The 27,721-nt window shown below is 40.8% G+C and overlaps 1 protein-coding gene and 1 pseudogene across 3 annotated transcripts in view; one reads left to right on the forward strand and one right to left on the reverse strand.

Moving 5' to 3' along the window:
• Positions 1 to 318: 318 nt before the first annotated feature.
• On the reverse strand, positions 319 to 27,449 carry LOC122738565 (annotated as a pseudogene).
• The window catches only part of SORD (sorbitol dehydrogenase), a 73,978-nt gene continuing 73,593 nt past the window's right edge, over positions 27,337 to 27,721 (forward strand). Inside the window, exon 1 of one of the 3 annotated variants that reach the window (XM_043982495.1) lies at positions 27,337 to 27,510. In XM_043982495.1, coding sequence (XP_043838430.1) covers positions 27,448 to 27,510 — 63 coding nt within the window. In that variant the 5' untranslated portion in view covers positions 27,337 to 27,447. Of the gene's footprint in view, positions 27,528 to 27,721 lie in introns of all 3 variants that reach the window. The other 2 variants (XM_043982498.1, XM_043982497.1) reach the window with 2 other exon arrangements.

Consider the following 27,721-nt stretch of genomic DNA (forward strand, 5'->3'; position numbering starts at 1 on the left):
AAAAGCCAGAATCAAAGCAATTCCTTATTCTTACAGCACCTCTGGACAGTTGGCTCCAGGTAACAACAGTCTTGGGTACTTATAACTTCTAGCAGTGATCAGAAAATAAGTGGGGTCCATTCTTGCTTTCTCTTTAACCACAGTCTTTTTTTTGCGGGGGTGGGGTGGGGTGAGGCAATTGGGGTTAAGTGACTTGCCCAGGGTCACACAGCTAGTAAGTGTCAAGGGTCTGAGGCTGGATTTGAACTCAGGTCCTCCTGAATCCAGGGCAGGTGCTCTATCCACTGTGCCACCTAGCTGCCTCGACCTCAGAGAGTCTTAATCCAGGGCCATCTCACAAAGCTTATGGTGAATAGCCTGGGCTGCTTCATACATGTGGCAGAAATCCTAGTATGGGGGAACACAGCCTAGCCAGGCCTCCCCAAAGCACCTCTAACAAGTGAAGAAGAAGATGCTAGGGCCAGGCCTGATGCCCAAGTGCAAAGGGCGGGAGGACTCAGCTGGCTGGAATAATGGGAACTTCTGACAATGGATTTGAGAAGTGCTGACACTCATTGCTGATTCCTGCAGCTCCTGGTCATGAGTAACTCCATAGATCGTCCCTGTAACCACTAAACCGTGCTGTTGCATGAAGCCATGAGAATCTTAGCATCACTGCATGGGTGACAGATTCCTTCCATCCATGTGGATGAACAGGAGAAGGTATAGGTGCCAGTTCCCTCAAAGTTCATAGTGGAAGGCTGCTGCTATTCTATGATTGAGGTCCTTATGTAGGGTAGAATGAATGAAAAGTGCTATTCTCTCCTGTGGTTGCCAGCTGACACACCTGACCCTGGGAGGCCCTTGGGCCTCAGCCAATAGCAACTCCAGGAGTCCATCTCTCTCCACGTGGACAACCCCCTCCAAGGGGACAGGGGACTTCATGCAGGCTATGATGTGCCTGGGACTCTAGCCAGCTCCAGCACTGCCTCCGGGCATCCTGGGGGAAAAGATAAGGTGACATCACCTGCTGAGTACAACCTCTCCAGAGAACACTTAGCACAATGCTGGGATAGCTGCTTCATGCCACTCCCTTTCCAGCTGCACTGATCATGAGTAGCTGAGCAGGGCCAAGGAGGCCAGGAGACTATAGAAGTAGCCAGAGAAGTGTTGCAAGTGGCCGGGTTGGGGGCAGCTAGGTGGCATAGTGGATTAAGCACCGGCCCTGGATTCAGGAGTACCTGAGTTCAAATCCGGCCTCAGACACTTGACACTTACTAGCTGTGTGACCCTGGGCAAGTCACTTAACCCCCATTGCCCTGCAAAAAAAAAAACCACACAAACAAACAAACAAACAAAAAAGCAAGTGGCCGGGTGGCTGGAGCTGAGCTTTGGGGCTCCAGGGCCCTCAGGAGCCACATCCCCACACCCTTGTACTGGTGAGCTTCAGTCTATGTTAACAGCAGTCCTCATCTCCACCTGAAGAGGGACTTCAGAGCCCAGGGGGAGGCCAGAGGCACTGTAGTACTGCTCCCCAAGTCCCATTGCCCCAGACTCACTGACTGCCATGCCTGGCCCCCCAAAAAGTCTCTGTCCTCAAGGAGTTTACAATCTAATGGGGGGGGGACATACAACATGCAGACAAATATATACAAAATAAACTATATAAAGGGTAAATAGGAAATTACTGAAGGAAGAGGCACTAGATTTAAGAAGGCTTCCAGTAAAAGATGGGATTTTAGTTGGAACTTAAAGGAAGCTGTGTGGAGGAATGATTAGAGAGGGTAAAGACCGAGGACCAACTATGAGACTATTACTATAGTTTAAGTGAGAGGTAATATGAGCATGGACTATGCTATTAAGTCATATGGATGGATAAAGGACAGATGTGAGAGTTGTGGAGGCAGAACTGATTCACTATCAGGATTGAGAGAGAGGAAAGAATCAAAGATGGTACCAAGTTTATGAAACTGAGCATCTAGAAAGGTCCTGATGCCCTTAAGAGAAATAAGGAAGTTTGGAGGAGGGGAAACTTTAGGGGGAAAGAGCATATGATCACAAATGTAGAGCAGGAAAGGATCTTAAAAGGCATTTAATCCAGTCCTCCCATTTTTACAGAGAAAGAGACTGAAACCCAAAGAGATTAAATGATTTGCCCAAAGTCATACAAGTAGGAAGGGGCAGAGCTGGGATTTGAACCTGAGCCCTTTTACTCTACATTCAGTACTCGTTCCATTCTATCATGTTGAGTTTGATAAACAAATGGTGGTACATTCATATGTCAGTTATTAGGGAGTAGTTAATTGTCCTTTTTTCCATGAAGTATTCCCCTATGCCTTTAGTTCAAAGTAATCTCTCCTTCCTCAGGTAGCTAGGTGTTTGGGTGGATAGAACACTGGGGTCAAAAAGACCTGAGTTCTAAATCCTGCTTCAGGCACTTACCTGCCATATAACCCTGGGCAAGTCACTTAACCACTGTTTGCCTCAGTTTCTTCATCAGTAAAATGGGGATAATAATAGTACCTTCTTCCCAGGATTATTGTGAGGATCAAATGACACAACACTTATAAAGTGCTTTACAAACCTTAAAGGGCTATATAAATGCTACTCTGGCTACTATTCTTTGGCCACTGTGTTAACATAATTTTAAATTCTCTTTGTGGTTGAACTGAAGATAATAAATAATAAATAGTTCTTCAGGAAAAAGAAATTAAAGGAATCAGAATGGGTAATCAGGAAACAAAACTATCACTCTTTTTTTTTTTTTTTTGTGAGGCAATTGGGGTTAAGTGACTTGCCTAGGGTCACACAGCTAGTAATTGTTAAGTGGCTGAGGCAGGATTTGATCTCAGGTCCTCCTGAATCCAGGGCCAGTGCTCTATCCACTGCACCACCTAGCTGCCCCTCAAAACTATCACTCTTTGCAGATGATATGATGTTATACTTAGAAAATCCTAGACAATCAACTAAAAAACTACTTGAAATTATTTACAACTTTAGCAAAGTTGCAGGATAAAAAAAACCCCATATAAATTATCAGCATTTCTATATATTACCAGCAAAATCCAGCAACAACAGATAGAAAGAGAAATTCCATTTAAAATAATTGTAGACAGTATAAAATACTTGCCAAGACAAACCCAGGAACTATAAAACACTTTTCACACAAATAAAGTCAGATCTAAACAATTGCAAAAATATCCATTGCTAAAGACAACCCCCAAAAGAGAAAAAGGCCTATTTGTACAAAAATATTTATAGCAGCTCTTTTTGTGGTGGCTAAAAATTAGAAATCAAAGGAGTGCCCATCAGTTGGGGAATGGCTAAACAAGTTGTGGTAAATAGTGGTGATGTGCTAAAAGAAATGACAAGCAGGAGGATTTCAGAAAGGCCTGGAAAGACTTATATGAACTGATATATAGTGAAGTGAGTTGAACCAAGACAACATTGTGCACAATGACAGCAATATTGTTTAATGAAGAACTGTGAATGACTTAACTATTCTCAACAATGATCCAAGACAATCCCAAAGGACTAATGCCGAAGCATACTATCCATCTCCAAAGAACTGATGTTGATTGAACACAGACTAAAACATGCTATTTTCACTTTCTTTTATTCAACTTTTTCTACAAAATGACTAATATAGTGATGTTTTACATAATTGCAAAAAATAAAAATAAAAATATTTCTTTAGTCTAAAGTCCTACCAGAATGAAATTTAAAAAACAAAGCAAAACTTTGTCAGTATTTAATCAAACTTTGAAGAAGAAATTTATGAAAATGGATTGAGTAGTAACTAGACTCAGAAGAAATATTTTACCTCTCATTAAGAACATAACCCTCCTCCTTCCCCTAAGGGAAGAGTGTATTGATCTAAGGAAGGAGGTCCCTTGATTACTTATCTTACCTGTGGCCAGCTTGTACTGGGGACTGAGGCGGGGGTGGGGTGGGGGGGTGGGGGCAGAGGATTGGAAAAAGCTTTTGAAAGGTTGTTGTTGTTGATCCTTCATTTTTGAATAGGGCCAATGACATCACAGGTGATATCCTAACTTTCCAGTGAATTGGATTTTAGTGAGGGAGAGTTGTGCAAAGTTGTTAGCCTCACTCTCTCTTCCCGAGTCATCAAAGTCCACTGCCGGGACAAAAATCAAGATGACTGGTGATGGCCCAGAATGCAGTGGATGACCTTTGATATCTGACCAAGCTCTAACTGCTTCAGCTGCCTTCATGGCCACTGGAATAAATTGTTCCCATCTGAGCATTCCACAGGGAACATCTTCACATGCTTGGTGGTCATGGGAGGATAAAGTGGTTCTAGGAGAATGATTCTACAAGATTAAATAACTATTGCTCAGGGCCGACTAAGCAAAAATTAACTTTTACTTTGAGTTATGCAAGAATGTTTTGTCATATTGTGAACTTTTCTTTGTTCAAGATTCCTCTAAATGTTAATTCAAAAATATTTTGTTGTAGAGACATAGCCTAGGGCATGAGGGGATGCTGTCACTTTCTCTCTCCCCCCCCCCCCCCTTAATCTCTCTTTCTCCCTCACTCTCACACACACACCGAATAATGCTTGAATTTAGAGTAATGGTTACATTAAGGAAAATTGTTTCTTTCACAATTAGGCCTACAACACAGAGATGCAGAGTAGTTTTTCTCTCATACTATTTTGCACTTTTTCTTGGCCTTTAGTATCTTCTCTCTTGCATTATATTTCTTCGTATACACCTCATATCATCTTTATCAGATTATTTATTTTTTTTTGCAGGGCAATTAAGGTTAAGTGACTTGCCTGGGGTCACACAGCTAGTAAGTGTCAAGTGTCTGAGGCCGGATTTGAACTCAGGCCCTCCTGAATCCAGGGCTGGTGCTTTATCCACATTAGATTATTATTTTAAACCTTTGTATTCTCCATGGCTAGCACAGTGCCTGCAATTAAAAGGTACATAACAGGGGCAGCTAGATGGTGCAGTGGTTAAGCACCGGCCCTGGATTCAGGAGTACCTGAGTTCAAATCCGGCCTCAGACACTTGACACTTACTAGCTGTGTGACCCTGGGCAAGTCACTTAACCCCCATTGCCCTGCAAAAAAAAAAAAAAACCACACAAACAAACAAACAAACAAAAAAGCAAGTGGCAGGGTGGCTGGAGCTGAGCCTTGGGGCTCCAGGGCCCTCAGGAGCCACATCCCCACACCCTTGTACTGGTGAGCTTCAGTCTATGTTAACAGCAGTCCTCATCTCCACCTGAAGAGGGACTTCAGAGCCCAGGGGGAGGCCAGAGGCACTGTAGTACTGCTCCCCAAGTCCCATTGCCCCAGACTCACTGACTGCCATGCCTGGCCCCCCAAAAAGTCTCTGTCCTCAAGGAGTTTACAATCTAATGGGGGGGGGGACATACAACATGCAGACAAATATATACAAAATAAACTATATAAAGGGTAAATAGGAAATTACTGAAGGAAGAGGCACTAGATTTAAGAAGGCTTCCAGTAAAAGATGGGATTTTAGTTGGAACTTAAAGGAAGCTGTGTGGAGGAATGATTAGAGAGGGTAAAGACCGAGGACCAACTATGAGACTATTACTATAGTTTAAGTGAGAGGTAATATGAGCATGGACTATGCTATTAAGTCATATGGATGGATAAAGGACAGATGTGAGAGTTGTGGAGGCAGAACTGATTCACTATCAGGATTGAGAGAGAGGAAAGAATCAAAGATGGTACCAAGTTTATGAAACTGAGCATCTAGAAAGGTCCTGATGCCCTTAAGAGAAATAAGGAAGTTTGGAGGAGGGGAAACTTTAGGGGGAAAGAGCATATGATCACAAATGTAGAGCAGGAAAGGATCTTAAAAGGCATTTAATCCAGTCCTCCCATTTTTACAGAGAAAGAGACTGAAACCCAAAGAGATTAAATGATTTGCCCAAAGTCATACAAGTAGGAAGGGGCAGAGCTGGGATTTGAACCTGAGCCCTTTTACTCTACATTCAGTACTCGTTCCATTCTATCATGTTGAGTTTGATAAACAAATGGTGGTACATTCATATGTCAGTTATTAGGGAGTAGTTAATTGTCCTTTTTTCCATGAAGTATTCCCCTATGCCTTTAGTTCAAAGTAATCTCTCCTTCCTCAGGTAGCTAGGTGTTTGGGTGGATAGAACACTGGGGTCAAAAAGACCTGAGTTCTAAATCCTGCTTCAGGCACTTACCTGCCATATAACCCTGGGCAAGTCACTTAACCACTGTTTGCCTCAGTTTCTTCATCAGTAAAATGGGGATAATAATAGTACCTTCTTCCCAGGATTATTGTGAGGATCAAATGACACAACACTTATAAAGTGCTTTACAAACCTTAAAGGGCTATATAAATGCTACTCTGGCTACTATTCTTTGGCCACTGTGTTAACATAATTTTAAATTCTCTTTGTGGTTGAACTGAAGATAATAAATAATAAATAGTTCTTCAGGAAAAAGAAATTAAAGGAATCAGAATGGGTAATCAGGAAACAAAACTATCACTCTTTTTTTTTTTTTTGTGAGGCAATTGGGGTTAAGTGACTTGCCTAGGGTCACACAGCTAGTAATTGTTAAGTGGCTGAGGCAGGATTTGATCTCAGGTCCTCCTGAATCCAGGGCCAGTGCTCTATCCACTGCACCACCTAGCTGCCCCTCAAAACTATCACTCTTTGCAGATGATATGATGTTATACTTAGAAAATCCTAGACAATCAACTAAAAAACTACTTGAAATTATTTACAACTTTAGCAAAGTTGCAGGATAAAAAAAACCCCATATAAATTATCAGCATTTCTATATATTACCAGCAAAATCCAGCAACAACAGATAGAAAGAGAAATTCCATTTAAAATAATTGTAGACAGTATAAAATACTTGCCAAGACAAACCCAGGAACTATAAAACACTTTTCACACAAATAAAGTCAGATCTAAACAATTGCAAAAATATCCATTGCTAAAGACAACCCCCAAAAGAGAAAAAGGCCTATTTGTACAAAAATATTTATAGCAGCTCTTTTGTGGTGGCTAAAAATTAGAAATCAAAGGAATGCCCATCAGTTGGGGAATGGCTAAACAAGTTGTGGTAAATAGTGGTGATGTGCTAAAAGAAATGACAAGCAGGAGGATTTCAGAAAGGCCTGGAAAGACTTATATGAACTGATATATAGTGAAGTGAGTTGAACCAAGACAACATTGTGCACAATGACAGCAATATTGTTTAATGAAGAACTGTGAATGACTTAACTATTCTCAACAATGATCCAAGACAATCCCAAAGGACTAATGCCGAAGCATACTATCCATCTCCAAAGAACTGATGTTGATTGAACACAGACTAAAACATGCTATTTTCACTTTCTTTTATTCAACTTTTTCTACAAAATGACTAATATAGTGATGTTTTACATAATTGCAAAAAATAAAAATAAAAATATTTCTTTAGTCTAAAGTCCTACCAGAATGAAATTTAAAAAACAAAGCAAAACTTTGTCAGTATTTAATCAAACTTTGAAGAAGAAATTTATGAAAATGGATTGAGTAGTAACTAGACTCAGAAGAAATATTTTACCTCTCATTAAGAACATAACCCTCCTCCTTCCCCTAAGGGAAGAGTGTATTGATCTAAGGAAGGAGGTCCCTTGATTACTTATCTTACCTGTGGCCAGCTTGTACTGGGGACTGAGGCGGGGGTGGGGTGGGGGGGGTGGGGGCAGAGGATTGGAAAAAGCTTTTGAAAGGTTGTTGTTGTTGATCCTTCATTTTTGAATAGGGCCAATGACATCACAGGTGATATCCTAACTTTCCAGTGAATTGGATTTTAGTGAGGGAGAGTTGTGCAAAGTTGTTAGCCTCACTCTCTCTTCCCGAGTCATCAAAGTCCACTGCCGGGACAAAAATCAAGATGACTGGTGATGGCCCAGAATGCAGTGGATGACCTTTGATATCTGACCAAGCTCTAACTGCTTCAGCTGCCTTCATGGCCACTGGAATAAATTGTTCCCATCTGAGCATTCCACAGGGAACATCTTCACATGCTTGGTGGTCATGGGAGGATAAAGTGGTTCTAGGAGAATGATTCTACAAGATTAAATAACTATTGCTCAGGGCCGACTAAGCAAAAATTAACTTTTACTTTGAGTTATGCAAGAATGTTTTGTCATATTGTGAACTTTTCTTTGTTCAAGATTCCTCTAAATGTTAATTCAAAAATATTTTGTTGTAGAGACATAGCCTAGGGCATGAGGGGATGCTGTCACTTTCTCTCTCTCCCCCCCCCCCCTTAATCTCTCTTTCTCCCTCACTCTCACACACACACACCGAATAATGCTTGAATTTAGAGTAATGGTTACATTAAGGAAAATTGTTTCTTTCACAATTAGGCCTACAACACAGAGATGCAGAGTAGTTTTTCTCTCATACTATTTTGCACTTTTTCTTGGCCTTTAGTATCTTCTCTCTTGCATTATATTTCTTCGTATACACCTCATATCATCTTTATCAGATTATTTATTTTTTTTTGCAGGGCAATTAAGGTTAAGTGACTTGCCTGGGGTCACACAGCTAGTAAGTGTCAAGTGTCTGAGGCCGGATTTGAACTCAGGCCCTCCTGAATCCAGGGCTGGTGCTTTATCCACATTAGATTATTATTTTAAACCTTTGTATTCTCCATGGCTAGCACAGTGCCTGCAATTAAAAGGTACATAACAGGGGCAGCTAGATGGTGCAGTGGTTAAGCACCGGCCCTGGATTCAGGAGTACCTGAGTTCAAATCCGGCCTCAGACACTTGACACTTACTAGCTGTGTGACCCTGGGCAAGTCACTTAACCCCCATTGCCCTGCAAAAAAAAAAAAAACCACACAAACAAACAAACAAACAAAAAAGCAAGTGGCCGGGTGGCTGGAGCTGAGCCTTGGGGCTCCAGGGCCCTCAGGAGCCACATCCCCACACCCTTGTACTGGTGAGCTTCAGTCTATGTTAACAGCAGTCCTCATCTCCACCTGAAGAGGGACTTCAGAGCCCAGGGGGAGGCCAGAGGCACTGTAGTACTGCTCCCCAAGTCCCATTGCCCCAGACTCACTGACTGCCATGCCTGGCCCCCCAAAAAGTCTCTGTCCTCAAGGAGTTTACAATCTAATGGGGGGGGGACATACAACATGCAGACAAATATATACAAAATAAACTATATAAAGGGTAAATAGGAAATTACTGAAGGAAGAGGCACTAGATTTAAGAAGGCTTCCAGTAAAAGATGGGATTTTAGTTGGAACTTAAAGGAAGCTGTGTGGAGGAATGATTAGAGAGGGTAAAGACCGAGGACCAACTATGAGACTATTACTATAGTTTAAGTGAGAGGTAATATGAGCATGGACTATGCTATTAAGTCATATGGATGGATAAAGGACAGATGTGAGAGTTGTGGAGGCAGAACTGATTCACTATCAGGATTGAGAGAGAGGAAAGAATCAAAGATGGTACCAAGTTTATGAAACTGAGCCTCTAGAAAGGTCCTGATGCCCTTAAGAGAAATAAGGAAGTTTGGAGGAGGGGAAACTTTAGGGGGAAAGAGCATATGATCATAAATGTAGAGCAGGAAAGGATCTTAAAAGGCATTTAATCCAGTCCTCCCATTTTTACAGAGAAAGAGACTGAAACCCAAAGAGATTAAATGATTTGCCCAAAGTCATACAAGTAGGAAGGGGCAGAGCTGGGATTTGAACCTGAGCCCTTTTACTCTACATTCAGTACTCGTTCCATTCTATCATGTTGAGTTTGATAAACAAATGGTGGTACATTCATATGTCAGTTATTAGGGAGTAGTTAATTGTCCTTTTTTCCATGAAGTATTCCCCTATGCCTTTAGTTCAAAGTAATCTCTCCTTCCTCAGGTAGCTAGGTGTTTGGGTGGATAGAACACTGGGGTCAAAAAGACCTGAGTTCTAAATCCTGCTTCAGGCACTTACCTGCCATATAACCCTGGGCAAGTCACTTAACCACTGTTTGCCTCAGTTTCTTCATCAGTAAAATGGGGATAATAATAGTACCTTCTTCCCAGGATTATTGTGAGGATCAAATGACACAACACTTATAAAGTGCTTTACAAACCTTAAAGGGCTATATAAATGCTACTCTGGCTACTATTCTTTGGCCACTGTGTTAACATAATTTTAAATTCTCTTTGTGGTTGAACTGAAGATAATAAATAATAAATAGTTCTTCAGGAAAAAGAAATTAAAGGAATCAGAATGGGTAATCAGGAAACAAAACTATCACTCTTTTTTTTTTTTTTTGTGAGGCAATTGGGGTTAAGTGACTTGCCTAGGGTCACACAGCTAGTAATTGTTAAGTGGCTGAGGCAGGATTTGATCTCAGGTCCTCCTGAATCCAGGGCCAGTGCTCTATCCACTGCACCACCTAGCTGCCCCTCAAAACTATCACTCTTTGCAGATGATATGATGTTATACTTAGAAAATCCTAGACAATCAACTAAAAAACTACTTGAAATTATTTACAACTTTAGCAAAGTTGCAGGATAAAAAAAAACCCATATAAATTATCAGCATTTCTATATATTACCAGCAAAATCCAGCAACAACAGATAGAAAGAGAAATTCCATTTAAAATAATTGTAGACAGTATAAAATACTTGCCAAGACAAACCCAGGAACTATAAAACACTTTTCACACAAATAAAGTCAGATCTAAACAATTGCAAAAATATCCATTGCTAAAGACAACCCCCAAAAGAGAAAAAGGCCTATTTGTACAAAAATATTTATAGCAGCTCTTTTTGTGGTGGCTAAAAATTAGAAATCAAAGGAATGCCCATCAGTTGGGGAATGGCTAAACAAGTTGTGGTAAATAGTGGTGATGTGCTAAAAGAAATGACAAGCAGGAGGATTTCAGAAAGGCCTGGAAAGACTTATATGAACTGATATATAGTGAAGTGAGTTGAACCAAGACAACATTGTGCACAATGACAGCAATATTGTTTAATGAAGAACTGTGAATGACTTAACTATTCTCAACAATGATCCAAGACAATCCCAAAGGACTAATGCCGAAGCATACTATCCATCTCCAAAGAACTGATGTTGATTGAACACAGACTAAAACATGCTATTTTCACTTTCTTTTATTCAACTTTTTCTACAAAATGACTAATATAGTGATGTTTTACATAATTGCAAAAAATAAAAATAAAAATATTTCTTTAGTCTAAAGTCCTACCAGAATGAAATTTAAAAAACAAAGCAAAACTTTGTCAGTATTTAATCAAACTTTGAAGAAGAAATTTATGAAAATGGATTGAGTAGTAACTAGACTCAGAAGAAATATTTTACCTCTCATTAAGAACATAACCCTCCTCCTTCCCCTAAGGGAAGAGTGTATTGATCTAAGGAAGGAGGTCCCTTGATTACTTATCTTACCTGTGGCCAGCTTGTACTGGGGACTGAGGCGGGGGTGGGGTGGGGGGGTGGGGGCAGAGGATTGGAAAAAGCTTTTGAAAGGTTGTTGTTGTTGATCCTTCATTTTTGAATAGGGCCAATGACATCACAGGTGATATCCTAACTTTCCAGTGAATTGGATTTTAGTGAGGGAGAGTTGTGCAAAGTTGTTAGCCTCACTCTCTCTTCCCGAGTCATCAAAGTCCACTGCCGGGACAAAAATCAAGATGACTGGTGATGGCCCAGAATGCAGTGGATGACCTTTGATATCTGACCAAGCTCTAACTGCTTCAGCTGCCTTCATGGCCACTGGAATAAATTGTTCCCATCTGAGCATTCCACAGGGAACATCTTCACATGCTTGGTGGTCATGGGAGGATAAAGTGGTTCTAGGAGAATGATTCTACAAGATTAAATAACTATTGCTCAGGGCCGACTAAGCAAAAATTAACTTTTACTTTGAGTTATGCAAGAATGTTTTGTCATATTGTGAACTTTTCTTTGTTCAAGATTCCTCTAAATGTTAATTCAAAAATATTTTGTTGTAGAGACATAGCCTAGGGCATGAGGGGATGCTGTCACTTTCTCTCTCTCCCCCCCCCCCTTAATCTCTCTTTCTCCCTCACTCTCACACACACACACCGAATAATGCTTGAATTTAGAGTAATGGTTACATTAAGGAAAATTGTTTCTTTCACAATTAGGCCTACAACACAGAGATGCAGAGTAGTTTTTCTCTCATACTATTTTGCACTTTTTCTTGGCCTTTAGTATCTTCTCTCTTGCATTATATTTCTTCGTATACACCTCATATCATCTTTATCAGATTATTTATTTTTTTTTGCAGGGCAATTAAGGTTAAGTGACTTGCCTGGGGTCACACAGCTAGTAAGTGTCAAGTGTCTGAGGCCGGATTTGAACTCAGGCCCTCCTGAATCCAGGGCTGGTGCTTTATCCACATTAGATTATTATTTTAAACCTTTGTATTCTCCATGGCTAGCACAGTGCCTGCAATTAAAAGGTACATAACAGGGGCAGCTAGATGGTGCAGTGGTTAAGCACCGGCCCTGGATTCAGGAGTACCTGAGTTCAAATCCGGCCTCAGACACTTGACACTTACTAGCTGTGTGACCCTGGGCAAGTCACTTAACCCCCATTGCCCTGCAAAAAAAAAAAAAACCACACAAACAAACAAACAAACAAAAAAGCAAGTGGCCTGGGTGGCTGGAGCTGAGCCTTGGGGCTCCAGGGCCCTCAGGAGCCACATCCCCACACCCTTGTACTGGTGAGCTTCAGTCTATGTTAACAGCAGTCCTCATCTCCACCTGAAGAGGGACTTCAGAGCCCAGGGGGAGGCCAGAGGCACTGTAGTACTGCTCCCCAAGTCCCATTGCCCCAGACTCACTGACTGCCATGCCTGGCCCCCCAAAAAGTCTCTGTCCTCAAGGAGTTTACAATCTAATGGGGGGGGGGACATACAACATGCAGACAAATATATACAAAATAAACTATATAAAGGGTAAATAGGAAATTACTGAAGGAAGAGGCACTAGATTTAAGAAGGCTTCCAGTAAAAGATGGGATTTTAGTTGGAACTTAAAGGAAGCTGTGTGGAGGAATGATTAGAGAGGGTAAAGACCGAGGACCAACTATGAGACTATTACTATAGTTTAAGTGAGAGGTAATATGAGCATGGACTATGCTATTAAGTCATATGGATGGATAAAGGACAGATGTGAGAGTTGTGGAGGCAGAACTGATTCACTATCAGGATTGAGAGAGAGGAAAGAATCAAAGATGGTACCAAGTTTATGAAACTGAGCATCTAGAAAGGTCCTGATGCCCTTAAGAGAAATAAGGAAGTTTGGAGGAGGGGAAACTTTAGGGGGAAAGAGCATATGATCATAAATGTAGAGCAGGAAAGGATCTTAAAAGGCATTTAATCCAGTCCTCCCATTTTTACAGAGAAAGAGACTGAAACCCAAAGAGATTAAATGATTTGCCCAAAGTCATACAAGTAGGAAGGGGCAGAGCTGGGATTTGAACCTGAGCCCTTTTACTCTACATTCAGTACTCGTTCCATTCTATCATGTTGAGTTTGATAAACAAATGGTGGTACATTCATATGTCAGTTATTAGGGAGTAGTTAATTGTCCTTTTTTCCATGAAGTATTCCCCTATGCCTTTAGTTCAAAGTAATCTCTCCTTCCTCAGGTAGCTAGGTGTTTGGGTGGATAGAACACTGGGGTCAAAAAGACCTGAGTTCTAAATCCTGCTTCAGGCACTTACCTGCCATATAACCCTGGGCAAGTCACTTAACCACTGTTTGCCTCAGTTTCTTCATCAGTAAAATGGGGATAATAATAGTACCTTCTTCCCAGGATTATTGTGAGGATCAAATGACACAACACTTATAAAGTGCTTTACAAACCTTAAAGGGCTATATAAATGCTACTCTGGCTACTATTCTTTGGCCACTGTGTTAACATAATTTTAAATTCTCTTTGTGGTTGAACTGAAGATAATAAATAATAAATAGTTCTTCAGGAAAAAGAAATTAAAGGAATCAGAATGGGTAATCAGGAAACAAAACTATCACTCTTTTTTTTTTTTTTTTGTGAGGCAATTGGGGTTAAGTGACTTGCCTAGGGTCACACAGCTAGTAATTGTTAAGTGGCTGAGGCAGGATTTGATCTCAGGTCCTCCTGAATCCAGGGCCAGTGCTCTATCCACTGCACCACCTAGCTGCCCCTCAAAACTATCACTCTTTGCAGATGATATGATGTTATACTTAGAAAATCCTAGACAATCAACTAAAAAACTACTTGAAATTATTTACAACTTTAGCAAAGTTGCAGGATAAAAAAAACCCCATATAAATTATCAGCATTTCTATATATTACCAGCAAAATCCAGCAACAACAGATAGAAAGAGAAATTCCATTTAAAATAATTGTAGACAGTATAAAATACTTGCCAAGACAAACCCAGGAACTATAAAACACTTTTCACACAAATAAAGTCAGATCTAAACAATTGCAAAAATATCCATTGCTAAAGACAACCCCCAAAAGAGAAAAAGGCCTATTTGTACAAAAATATTTATAGCAGCTCTTTTTGTGGTGGCTAAAAATTAGAAATCAAAGGAATGCCCATCAGTTGGGGAATGGCTAAACAAGTTGTGGTAAATAGTGGTGATGTGCTAAAAGAAATGACAAGCAGGAGGATTTCAGAAAGGCCTGGAAAGACTTATATGAACTGATATATAGTGAAGTGAGTTGAACCAAGACAACATTGTGCACAATGACAGCAATATTGTTTAATGAAGAACTGTGAATGACTTAACTATTCTCAACAATGATCCAAGACAATCCCAAAGGACTAATGCCGAAGCATACTATCCATCTCCAAAGAACTGATGTTGATTGAACACAGACTAAAACATGCTATTTTCACTTTCTTTTATTCAACTTTTTCTACAAAATGACTAATATAGTGATGTTTTACATAATTGCAAAAAATAAAAATAAAAATATTTCTTTAGTCTAAAGTCCTACCAGAATGAAATTTAAAAAACAAAGCAAAACTTTGTCAGTATTTAATCAAACTTTGAAGAAGAAATTTATGAAAATGGATTGAGTAGTAACTAGACTCAGAAGAAATATTTTACCTCTCATTAAGAACATAACCCTCCTCCTTCCCCTAAGGGAAGAGTGTATTGATCTAAGGAAGGAGGTCCCTTGATTACTTATCTTACCTGTGGCCAGCTTGTACTGGGGACTGAGGCGGGGGTGGGGTGGGGGGGGTGGGGGCAGAGGATTGGAAAAAGCTTTTGAAAGGTTGTTGTTGTTGATCCTTCATTTTTGAATAGGGCCAATGACATCACAGGTGATATCCTAACTTTCCAGTGAATTGGATTTTAGTGAGGGAGAGTTGTGCAAAGTTGTTAGCCTCACTCTCTCTTCCCGAGTCATCAAAGTCCACTGCCGGGACAAAAATCAAGATGACTGGTGATGGCCCAGAATGCAGTGGATGACCTTTGATATCTGACCAAGCTCTAACTGCTTCAGCTGCCTTCATGGCCACTGGAATAAATTGTTCCCATCTGAGCATTCCACAGGGAACATCTTCACATGCTTGGTGGTCATGGGAGGATAAAGTGGTTCTAGGAGAATGATTCTACAAGATTAAATAACTATTGCTCAGGGCCGACTAAGCAAAAATTAACTTTTACTTTGAGTTATGCAAGAATGTTTTGTCATATTGTGAACTTTTCTTTGTTCAAGATTCCTCTAAATGTTAATTCAAAAATATTTTGTTGTAGAGACATAGCCTAGGGCATGAGGGGATGCTGTCACTTTCTCTCTCTCCCCCCCCCCCCCTTAATCTCTCTTTCTCCCTCACTCTCACACACACACACCGAATAATGCTTGAATTTAGAGTAATGGTTACATTAAGGAAAATTGTTTCTTTCACAATTAGGCCTACAACACAGAGATGCAGAGTAGTTTTTCTCTCATACTATTTTGCACTTTTTCTTGGCCTTTAGTATCTTCTCTCTTGCATTATATTTCTTCGTATACACCTCATATCATCTTTATCAGATTATTTATTTTTTTTTGCAGGGCAATTAAGGTTAAGTGACTTGCCTGGGGTCACACAGCTAGTAAGTGTCAAGTGTCTGAGGCCGGATTTGAACTCAGGCCCTCCTGAATCCAGGGCTGGTGCTTTATCCACATTAGATTATTATTTTAAACCTTTGTATTCTCCATGGCTAGCACAGTGCCTGCAATTAAAAGGTACATAACAGGGGCAGCTAGATGGTGCAGTGGTTAAGCACCGGCCCTGGATTCAGGAGTACCTGAGTTCAAATCCGGCCTCAGACACTTGACACTTACTAGCTGTGTGACCCTGGGCAAGTCACTTAACCCCCATTGCCCTGCAAAAAAAAAAAAAACCACACAAACAAACAAACAAACAAAAAAGCAAGTGGCCGGGTGGCTGGAGCTGAGCCTTGGGGCTCCAGGGCCCTCAGGAGCCACATCCCCACACCCTTGTACTGGTGAGCTTCAGTCTATGTTAACAGCAGTCCTCATCTCCACCTGAAGAGGGACTTCAGAGCCCAGGGGGAGGCCAGAGGCACTGTAGTACTGCTCCCCAAGTCCCATTGCCCCAGACTCACTGACTGCCATGCCTGGCCCCCCAAAAAGTCTCTGTCCTCAAGGAGTTTACAATCTAATGGGGGGGGGACATACAACATGCAGACAAATATATACAAAATAAACTATATAAAGGGTAAATAGGAAATTACTGAAGGAAGAGGCACTAGATTTAAGAAGGCTTCCAGTAAAAGATGGGATTTTAGTTGGAACTTAAAGGAAGCTGTGTGGAGGAATGATTAGAGAGGGTAAAGACCGAGGACCAACTATGAGACTATTACTATAGTTTAAGTGAGAGGTAATATGAGCATGGACTATGCTATTAAGTCATATGGATGGATAAAGGACAGATGTGAGAGTTGTGGAGGCAGAACTGATTCACTATCAGGATTGAGAGAGAGGAAAGAATCAAAGATGGTACCAAGTTTATGAAACTGAGCATCTAGAAAGGTCCTGATGCCCTTAAGAGAAATAAGGAAGTTTGGAGGAGGGAAACTTTAGGGGGAAAGAGCATATGATCATAAATGTAGAGCAGGAAAGGATCTTAAAAGGCATTTAATCCAGTCCTCCCATTTTTACAGAGAAAGAGACTGAAACCCAAAGAGATTAAATGATTTGCCCAAAGTCATACAAGTAGGAAGGGGCAGAGCTGGGATTTGAACCTGAGCCCTTTTACTCTACATTCAGTACTCGTTCCATTCTATCATGTTGAGTTTGATAAACAAATGGTGGTACATTCATATGTCAGTTATTAGGGAGTAGTTAATTGTCCTTTTTTCCATGAAGTATTCCCCTATGCCTTTAGTTCAAAGTAATCTCTCCTTCCTCAGGTAGCTAGGTGTTTGGGTGGATAGAACACTGGGGTCAAAAAGACCTGAGTTCTAAATCCTGCTTCAGGCACTTACCTGCCATATAACCCTGGGCAAGTCACTTAACCACTGTTTGCCTCAGTTTCTTCATCAGTAAAATGGGGATAATAATAGTACCTTCTTCCCAGGATTATTGTGAGGATCAAATGACACAACACTTATAAAGTGCTTTACAAACCTTAAAGGGCTATATAAATGCTACTCTGGCTACTATTCTTTGGCCACTGTGTTAACATAATTTTAAATTCTCTTTGTGGTTGAACTGAAGATAATAAATAATAAATAGTTCTTCAGGAAAAAGAAATTAAAGGAATCAGAATGGGTAATCAGGAAACAAAACTATCACTCTTTTTTTTTTTTTTTGTGAGGCAATTGGGGTTAAGTGACTTGCCTAGGGTCACACAGCTAGTAATTGTTAAGTGGCTGAGGCAGGATTTGATCTCAGGTCCTCCTGAATCCAGGGCCAGTGCTCTATCCACTGCACCACCTAGCTGCCCCTCAAAACTATCACTCTTTGCAGATGATATGATGTTATACTTAGAAAATCCTAGACAATCAACTAAAAAACTACTTGAAATTATTTACAACTTTAGCAAAGTTGCAGGATAAAAAAAACCCCATATAAATTATCAGCATTTCTATATATTACCAGCAAAATCCAGCAACAACAGATAGAAAGAGAAATTCCATTTAAAATAATTGTAGACAGTATAAAATACTTGCCAAGACAAACCCAGGAACTATAAAACACTTTTCACACAAATAAAGTCAGATCTAAACAATTGCAAAAATATCCATTGCTAAAGACAACCCCCAAAAGAGAAAAAGGCCTATTTGTACAAAAATATTTATAGCAGCTCTTTTTGTGGTGGCTAAAAATTAGAAATCAAAGGAATGCCCATCAGTTGGGGAATGGCTAAACAAGTTGTGGTAAATAGTGGTGATGTGCTAAAAGAAATGACAAGCAGGAGGATTTCAGAAAGGCCTGGAAAGACTTATATGAACTGATATATAGTGAAGTGAGTTGAACCAAGACAACATTGTGCACAATGACAGCAATATTGTTTAATGAAGAACTGTGAATGACTTAACTATTCTCAACAATGATCCAAGACAATCCCAAAGGACTAATGCCGAAGCATACTATCCATCTCCAAAGAACTGATGTTGATTGAACACAGACTAAAACATGCTATTTTCACTTTCTTTTATTCAACTTTTTCTACAAAATGACTAATATAGTGATGTTTTACATAATTGCAAAAAATAAAAATAAAAATATTTCTTTAGTCTAAAGTCCTACCAGAATGAAATTTAAAAAACAAAGCAAAACTTTGTCAGTATTTAATCAAACTTTGAAGAAGAAATTTATGAAAATGGATTGAGTAGTAACTAGACTCAGAAGAAATATTTTACCTCTCATTAAGAACATAACCCTACTCCTTCCCCTAAGGGAAGAGTGTATTGATCTAAGGAAGGAGGTCCCTTGATTACTTATCTTACCTGTGGCCAGCTTGTACTGGGGACTGAGGCGGGGGTGGGGTGGGGGGGTGGGGGCAGAGGATTGGAAAAAGCTTTTGAAAGGTTGTTGTTGTTGATCCTTCATTTTTGAATAGGGCCAATGACATCACAGGTGATATCCTAACTTTCCAGTGAATTGGATTTTAGTGAGGGAGAGTTGTGCAAAGTTGTTAGCCTCACTCTCTCTTCCCGAGTCATCAAAGTCCACTGCCGGGACAAAAATCAAGATGACTGGTGATGGCCCAGAATGCAGTGGATGACCTTTGATATCTGACCAAGCTCTAACTGCTTCAGCTGCCTTCATGGCCACTGGAATAAATTGTTCCCATCTGAGCATTCCACAGGGAACATCTTCACATGCTTGGTGGTCATGGGAGGATAAAGTGGTTCTAGGAGAATGATTCTACAAGATTAAATAACTATTGCTCAGGGCCGACTAAGCAAAAATTAACTTTTACTTTGAGTTATGCAAGAATGTTTTGTCATATTGTGAACTTTTCTTTGTTCAAGATTCCTCTAAATGTTAATTCAAAAATATTTTGTTGTAGAGACATAGCCTAGGGCATGAGGGGATGCTGTCACTTCTCTCTCTCTCCCCCCCCCCCCCCTTAATCTCTCTTTCTCCCTCACTCTCACACACACACACCGAATAATGCTTGAATTTAGAGTAATGGTTACATTAAGGAAAATTGTTTCTTTCACAATTAGGCCTACAACACAGAGATGCAGAGTAGTTTTTCTCTCATACTATTTTGCACTTTTTCTTGGCCTTTAGTATCTTCTCTCTTGCATTATATTTCTTCGTATACACCTCATATCATCTTTATCAGATTATTTATTTTTTTTTGCAGGGCAATTAAGGTTAAGTGACTTGCCTGGGGTCACACAGCTAGTAAGTGTCAAGTGTCTGAGGCCGGATTTGAACTCAGGCCCTCCTGAATCCAGGGCTGGTGCTTTATCCACATTAGATTATTATTTTAAACCTTTGTATTCTCCATGGCTAGCACAGTGCCTGCAATTAAAAGGTACATAACAGGGGCAGCTAGATGGTGCAGTGGTTAAGCACCGGCCCTGGATTCAGGAGTACCTGAGTTCAAATCCGGCCTCAGACACTTGACACTTACTAGCTGTGTGACCCTGGGCAAGTCACTTAACCCCCGTTGCCTGCAAAAAAAACCAGAACAAAACAAAAAATAAAAATAAAAGGTACATAACAAATACCAAATTGAAGACTTAGTCTAGTCACTATCCCCTTCATAAAACTTTTCCCTGAGACACCTAGATATAAATATTTACTTTTCTTTCCTATCATATACGATCAATGAATCAATCTATAAGCACTTATTAAGAGCCTACTGTGATATTTCAACTTGTATTATAGTTATTTTTGTATGTATTTTTTCTACTCATACTAGACTATAAACTCCCTGAGAGCATGGACGGTCATGCCGTATCCCTTACATCATATAAAGTAGGCACTTAATAAAATCATCTCTATATCTGTCACTAATCTCTTTTCTGGGTTCTAATTCTTCATCACTAATTGCCTACTGGACATCTCTACCTGGTTGTTTCAATAGCAACTCAAAATATTCAAAATAGAAATCATTAGCTTTCCTTGTAAATCTGCATTACCCCCACCCAATTATCTATTTCTGTTAAAAGTATTATTATCTGGGGGCAGCTAGGTGGTGCAGTGGATAGAGCACTGGCCCTGGAGTCAGGAGGACCTGAGTTCAAATCTGGCCTCAGACTGTTTCATCAAGGAAATGCCCCATTTCTTGAAGAAACAAAGCGGGGACATCCCACCCATCTATACAATATTGTGGGGGAAAAGAAAAAAAGAAATATTAAACCAAGAGAATCCAGCCTCAACATTTGTCAAAAGCTGTTCCCTCGGCCATACCTTGACTTCATGCATGTGTCCCCTCACGTGACAGTTCAAAGTCTGCTCTTGCATGTATTCCTCTTGTGATTGGATGGCATCTTGGCCAACTGGCATCTGATAACTCAGAATAAAGGCAATTAATGTCTTAAATGATAAGTTCCCTTAATCCAAGTCTCATATGGATTTAACAATTGAGGATAATAAATGATCACAAAAAATGTGAATGTAAGGTTGAGTCAGAAGCACAGCCAGGGTGGGGAAGGGCTGAGCCTGAAGCTGCAAGCTGCACATGAGCATTAGATCTCTGGACTTCCCTGGCAGGGGAGTCAAGGGGCTTGGCCAAGGGAGGGGTAGAAGGTGAGGTCTGGAGAGGAGGGGAGGGACCAGGGCAATTTGAATCAGATTTGATTTTGAACTCAGGCCTGGGTTCCCCTTCAGCCACTGCTAGGGGATTGAAAACTTCTAGAGAAGCCTCCAGGCATGCAAAATTAGAGCAACAATTAGTGTTAGAATTTGGAAAAGCAGCAGAAATCAGAGGCTTCTCGGAAAAAGCATGGCTGGGAGAGGGGGGGATATTTATATTCCCTTGTGTGAGTACCTTGCTGGCTCTTCTAACAAAAATAAAAATAAAAATAAAAATAGAAAATCCACAAAAACAAAGCATTAACATGATCTTATCTCCCATTTGTCTGGTTAAACAGACTAAAATCAAAAATAGGGTAATTAGGGAGTTTAAAAGGTCCATTTGAAAAAATTTAAAGGGAAAACAGCCGCTACTTAGCAGTTTAAAGGGACAGGGTAGGGGAAATTTCTAACCCAACCGGAACATCAGAAGATGGAGGTTTCAGCTTTCCTCTTCGTGGTCAGCCATCTGTTAAAGCTAAAATTCTAGCTAGTCTGTCTAAAATATCTAATGAGTGGTCGCCAATAAATTATAAGCTTTAGCAAGAGTTAGGCTTTTAAGCATTTATTAAGGAGAATAAGAATTTGATAAAGAGAGAGAGAAAGGCCTACATTCATCTATCTATTAAAGGGAGAGTGCATTTCTAGCTCCACTCTCCGCCAGAGTCCACAGGAAAGAGAGAGAGTCAAAGCACCAGGCTCCCCCTTCTTCCTCCCACAAGCAAACGTCACTTCTTGATGCCAAAGAAAAGACTCATGGTCTGGCCCTCAGAGACCTTCACCTCATGGCAGAGCTTTTCTACAGTAAGTCTCCAGCAGGTGGCATCATTCCAGTCGTCACAAGACATTTAACACTTACTAGCTGTGTGACCCTGGGCAAGTTACTTAACCCCAATTGCCTCACCAAAAACCAAAACAAAAGTATTATTATCCTTCCAGTCATATGGATTCAGAATTTTAGTCATCCTTTTCACTTTCCCTCCCCCTCTTGCTGAATTGCCAAATTTTATCAATTCTACCTCCAGAGGACTCTGTCACCTTCTCTTCACTCCCTCAGCTACCATCTGGCTTCAACCCCTCATTAACTCTCACACAGAGTATTCTAATAGCATCCTAATTGTATTTCACCCCTTCCATTCACTCCCTTTACTATTCATACTCCATACATACAGTTGCCAAAAGAATATTCCCAAGGTATATGTTTGACCATGGTTTTGTTTTATTTTGTTTTTTGTGTGTGAAGTGATTGGGGTTAAGTGACTTGCCCAGGGTCACACAGCTGGTAAGTTTCAAGTGTCTGAGGCCAGATTTGAATTCAGGTCCTCCTGAATCCAGGGCCAGTGCTCTATCCACTGTGCTACCTAGCTGTCCCTTTGTTTGACCATGTTACACCCCCCACACATACACTCAAGACTCTTCAATGGCTCTCTTGTTGCCTTTAGTATAAAATTTAAACTTTTCAGCTTGGTAATTAAAACCTTACACAGTCTGCTCCAGCCTACCTTTCTAGACTTATTTCATGTTACTCCCCTTCATACAATTCTCTAGTCAAAACAAATTGGACTATTGGTCTTTGAAATCAACATTACATTTTCTGCCTGCTCTCCTGCATGCCTAGAATACACTGACCCCTTCTCTCTCTCTTTTTTTTTTTTTTTAGTGAGGCATTTGGGGTTAAGTGACTTGCCCAGGGTCACACAGCTAGTAAGTGTTAAGTGTCTGAGACTGGATTTGAACTCAGGTCCTCCTGAATGCAGGGCCAGTGCTCTATCCACTGGCTTCTCCCTCCTGTAATTCTTTATTGAGGAATACCTAAGGACCACTCCCATCCCCACCCCACCCCCACATGGCAAGATCCAACATATGTTTCATTTATTCAGTCAGTCAACAAGTATTTATTAGACACTGGCTATGTCAGGCTGGGTGCTAAGCATTGGGGATACAAGGAAAGGCAAAAGACAGTCCCTGTCCTGAAGGAGCTCACGGTCTAATGGGATCTCACATTTAACATCTAACAATTCTCACAACAAAACCTTTAGGATGTAGTAAAAGTGTTATCCCCACTTTATAGATGGAGAGACTGACGTTAATAATCTACAGAATGCCATAACACAGAGATGACCCTCTTCCCGGTGACTCCTAAAGTGGAACTCACCAAAGGCAGAATCAGCACTACCACTGTAGGCTTAAAGAGACAGAATTAATTCAATTCAATTCAATTCAAGAAGCATTTATGAAGTATTTCTGCTCAGTGGATGGTGGTGATGGTGTTCAGTCTGGTATGATTCTTCATGACCCTATTTGGGTTTTCTTGGTGTCTCGGGAAAGAGGTGGGGGTTTTTATGTATTCCTCAATAAAGAATTACACTTAAAAAAAAAAAAAAGAGGGCAGCTAGGTGGCACAGTGGATAAAGTACCAGCCCTGGATTTAGGAGGACCTGAATTAAAATCCAGTCTCAGACCCTTGACACTTACTAGCTGTGTGACCCTGGGCAAGTCACTTAACCCTCATGGCTCTACCAAAAAAAAAACAACCCACAAAAATAAATAAAGAATTACACTCGTCCACATGATCCAATTAGAACTAAAGTGGTCTTTTATTTGGTGCTAGGGAAAGCGATCAAGTGGGAAGTCAAAGACTTCACCTCTGAGGAGGAAGACTTAGAAACATTCTCCTCTTTGAACAGAGGGAAAGCAAAAGCTTTTATAGAGGATAGATGAGATGTCCACTTGAAAACTATAAGGTTCTCTTTTGGGGTGGGTTGGGGAAAGCTTGAATGCTTGTCATATTCCTGAGAGTTGAGGGGGATTTTTTTGAAATGATGGTCCTGACCTTTGGGGTTATTTCTGTCTCCTAGCTCTGGTAAGGTAGTAGCCATGCCTAAATGACTTTCCTGCTATAGAATTTTATCTCCCCTTTCTTCTTAGGTGTGTGTGTCCTGATATCTAGTTGGCCACTCTAAATTTTTAATAGTCCCTTGATTCCTTGATATGTCTGTCTTGCTACCTGGTCCCCTTTGGTTCTGCTTCTCACAGAAGAAACTTCTGATTTATCCTAAACCCCATGTCAACTTGGATTGAATTGTAAGTCTCATAGCCCTACGTAAATGAGTTGTTGCTACCTTGCCTTAGAGATTGCCTTCCAATTTACACTGCATATACATTTTTTTCATATTGTATCCTTGAGAATAGAAACCGTATTTTTGCCTTTCTTTGTATTTCCAGTGCTTTGTACCATGTCTAGGACATAAATGTTAGAACTTGTGCTATTTTATTTGTTTATTTGTTTTATTATATACATTTGTGCTTAATAAATGCTTATTGGCTATTTAGTAGGAGGGCCAGCTATTTATGGTTCAGCCTTCACCACTCTCTGGTTAAGGGGTCTCAGTCATGAAAAAGCAAGCGGGAAGGAGGTGAAAGAGAAGGAAAAAAGAAATATAGCACAGTATGGGAAGAGTGCTAGACTTCCAGTCAAGATAACTTAGTTCAGGTCTTGGCTCTTTTTCTATCTATGTATCTATGTATCTATCTATGTATCTATCTATGTATCTATGTATCTATGTATCTATCTATGTATCTATGTATCTATGTATCTATCTATCTATGTATCTATCTATCTATGTATCTATCTATGTATCTATCTATGTATCTATCTATGTATCTATCTATCTATCTATCTATCTATCTATCTATCTATCTATCTATCTATCTATCTAGTCTTTAGCAATTCACCCACCTTTCTGAGCCTCTGTTTCCTTTTCTATAAAATAAGTGGATTGGATGAACTTTAAGTTCCCTTTGAGTCCTGACATTCTATGAATCTACGGAAATTTAGAGGGAAAGCCAACCAATCCACAAAGGATAGAGAACCGACCTCAAAGTCAGCAAGATCCTAGGTTCAAGTCCTGCCTCTGACACCTCCCAGCAGTGTCACCCCAGGCCAACTTAATGTCCCAGTGGCTTAGGAAACTCTCTAAGACTCTTAGCTGAAGTTCAGGTGCTGATCTTCATCTGTAGAGAAATTCCCCTTATTCGGAGCCAAGCAGTGAATAAGCATGCATTAAGCACCACTATATGTCAGGCCCTATGTTAAGCACAGGGGATATAAGGAAAGGCAAATGAGAGTCCTTGTTCTTAAGAAGCTCACATGAGATAAATCAACAGAGGGAAGGCATTAAGAGAGTTCCTTTTCCCCAGTAAAATCACAGATCTGATCCAAGCAACCCATCAATAATAGTAAGAGCTGACTTTTAATGACTCCTACCAACCAATCCACCAAAAACAGCTAACATTTATATGACAGTTTAAGGTTCTCACTATTCATACTTATCTTAAAATAAGGAGGCAGCTTAGTGGTAAAGTGGATAAAGCCTTGGTCTTGGAGTCACTGCCTCAAACGCTTCCCAGCTGAGTGGCCCTGGGCAAATCACTTAATCTCAGGATAATACCATCTACCTCACAGTGTTCTAAGAATCAGATGAGAGCATAGGGTTTGCTTATAAAGAGCTATATGAATGCTTGCTGGCTTCTTCTTCCTCCTCCTCTCCCCTCCCTCCTCCTCCTCCTCCCCCACCCCCAATCACCACCCAGGGAGGTAGCTGCTACAAATATTATGATCAGAGGCTCAAAGAATGACTTTCCTGGGGCTATACAGATACTAAGTGTCAGAAGCAGGATTCCAACCAAGAGTCTGGAGGTCTCTGCGCGATAACTCTTAATCAATAAATATTTATTAAGTATCTACTATGTGCCAGGTTATAAAACTGTGGGTACTCTTTAACTCAGTAATACCACTACTAGGTCTGTATTCCAAAGAGATCAAAGAAAAAGGAAAAGGACTTTTATCTACAGAAATATTTATACTAGCTCTTTGTGATAGCAAAGATCTGGGGATCGAGGGAATGGGAGAATGGCTGACCAAGTTGTGGTATATGATTGTGATGGAATATTATTATGCTATAAGAAATGATGGGGGGCAGCTAGGTGGCTCAGTGGATAGAGCACTGGCCCTGGAGTCAGAAGTACCTGAGTTCAAATCCGGCCTCAGACACTTGACACTTACTAGCTGTGTGACCCTGGGCAAGTCACTTAACCCCAATTACCTCACTAAAAACAAAAACAAACAAACAAACAAACAAAAAAAGAAATGATGGGCAGGATGATTTCAGAAAAACCTGGAAAGCTGTGTGACCCTAGGCAAGTCACTTAACCTTCATTGCTTCAGAAAAGCAAAACAAAAACAACTGGGAAGACATATATGAACTCATGCAAAGTGAAGGGAGCAGAACCAGGAAAACCGGATACAGTAACAGCAATAATGTAATGGTGATCAACTATGCAAGACTTAGCTACTGTAATCAATACAAAAATCCAAGACAATTCTAAAGGACCCATGATGAAAAATGCTATCCAACCCCAGAGAGAGAGAATTGATGCACTCTTTTGTGCAAATTGAAGGGTAATTTTTTCACTTTCTTAATTTTTCTTGCTTTTTTTTGGCAACATGGCAAATATGGAAATATGTTTTGCATGACTTCACATGCTTAATTGATGTCATAAAATGTGCCTTCTGAATGAGTGGGGAGGAGGATAAGAAAGAGAAAGAGGAGAATTTGGAACTCAAATTTTTTTTTAAAAATAACGAATGTTGGGGCAGCTAGATGGCGCAGTGGATAGAGCACTGGCCCTGGATTCAGGAGGACCTGAATTCAAATGCGGCCTCAGACACTTGACACTTACTAGCTGTGTGACCCCGGGCAAGTTACTTGAGCCCAATTGCCTCACCAAAAAAAAAAATAAATAACGAATGTTTAAAACAAAAGAAAAAGTAATTCCTGCCCTCAAAGAGCTTCCAGTCAAATGGAGGAGACAACATACAAATCAATCTACCTCTCTGGCCCCACCAGGGATGAACCTCCACCTCGCAGTACCTCGGGTACCAGAGAAGCCCTCCTATTTCCATCTGAGTAGAAGGAACCCCGCCCTCTCCCCGCCCTTCGCTTAAGCGGAGGGGAGCCCCGCCCCACGTGGTCTAGCGTCAGGACCAGAGCCCTCCTCCCGCACTTTGTCTCGACTCGGGCTCCTGGCTGCTGCGTAGCGGGAACCGGACTTCTGCAGTCACGAGCCTCAGACCCCAGATTGGCAGTTGGCGACATGGCGGAGGGCAGGACTGATAACCTCTCCGTGGTGGTGCACGGACCCGGAGACCTGCGCCTGGTAAAGCAAGAAGGGAGGTGGGTGGTGGGGATCCCTCTTCCTCCGATCCCTGAGCCTCCTCCCCCTAATGCCCCCCGGCCCCGCGGTCCCCGTAGCTCTCCCTGAAAACATTTCCCTGCCGGATTCAGACCCTCCACCCCTGCCTCTGTTCCAGCCCCAGCGCCCTCCCCTCCACCCAATTCAGCCCAGAAGTAGTCCCCAAATCCTCTTC

The sequence above is a fragment of the Dromiciops gliroides genome, chromosome 2 (assembly GCF_019393635.1).
Source record: "Dromiciops gliroides isolate mDroGli1 chromosome 2, mDroGli1.pri, whole genome shotgun sequence".
NCBI classification, from domain to species: Eukaryota; Metazoa; Chordata; class Mammalia; order Microbiotheria; family Microbiotheriidae; genus Dromiciops; species Dromiciops gliroides.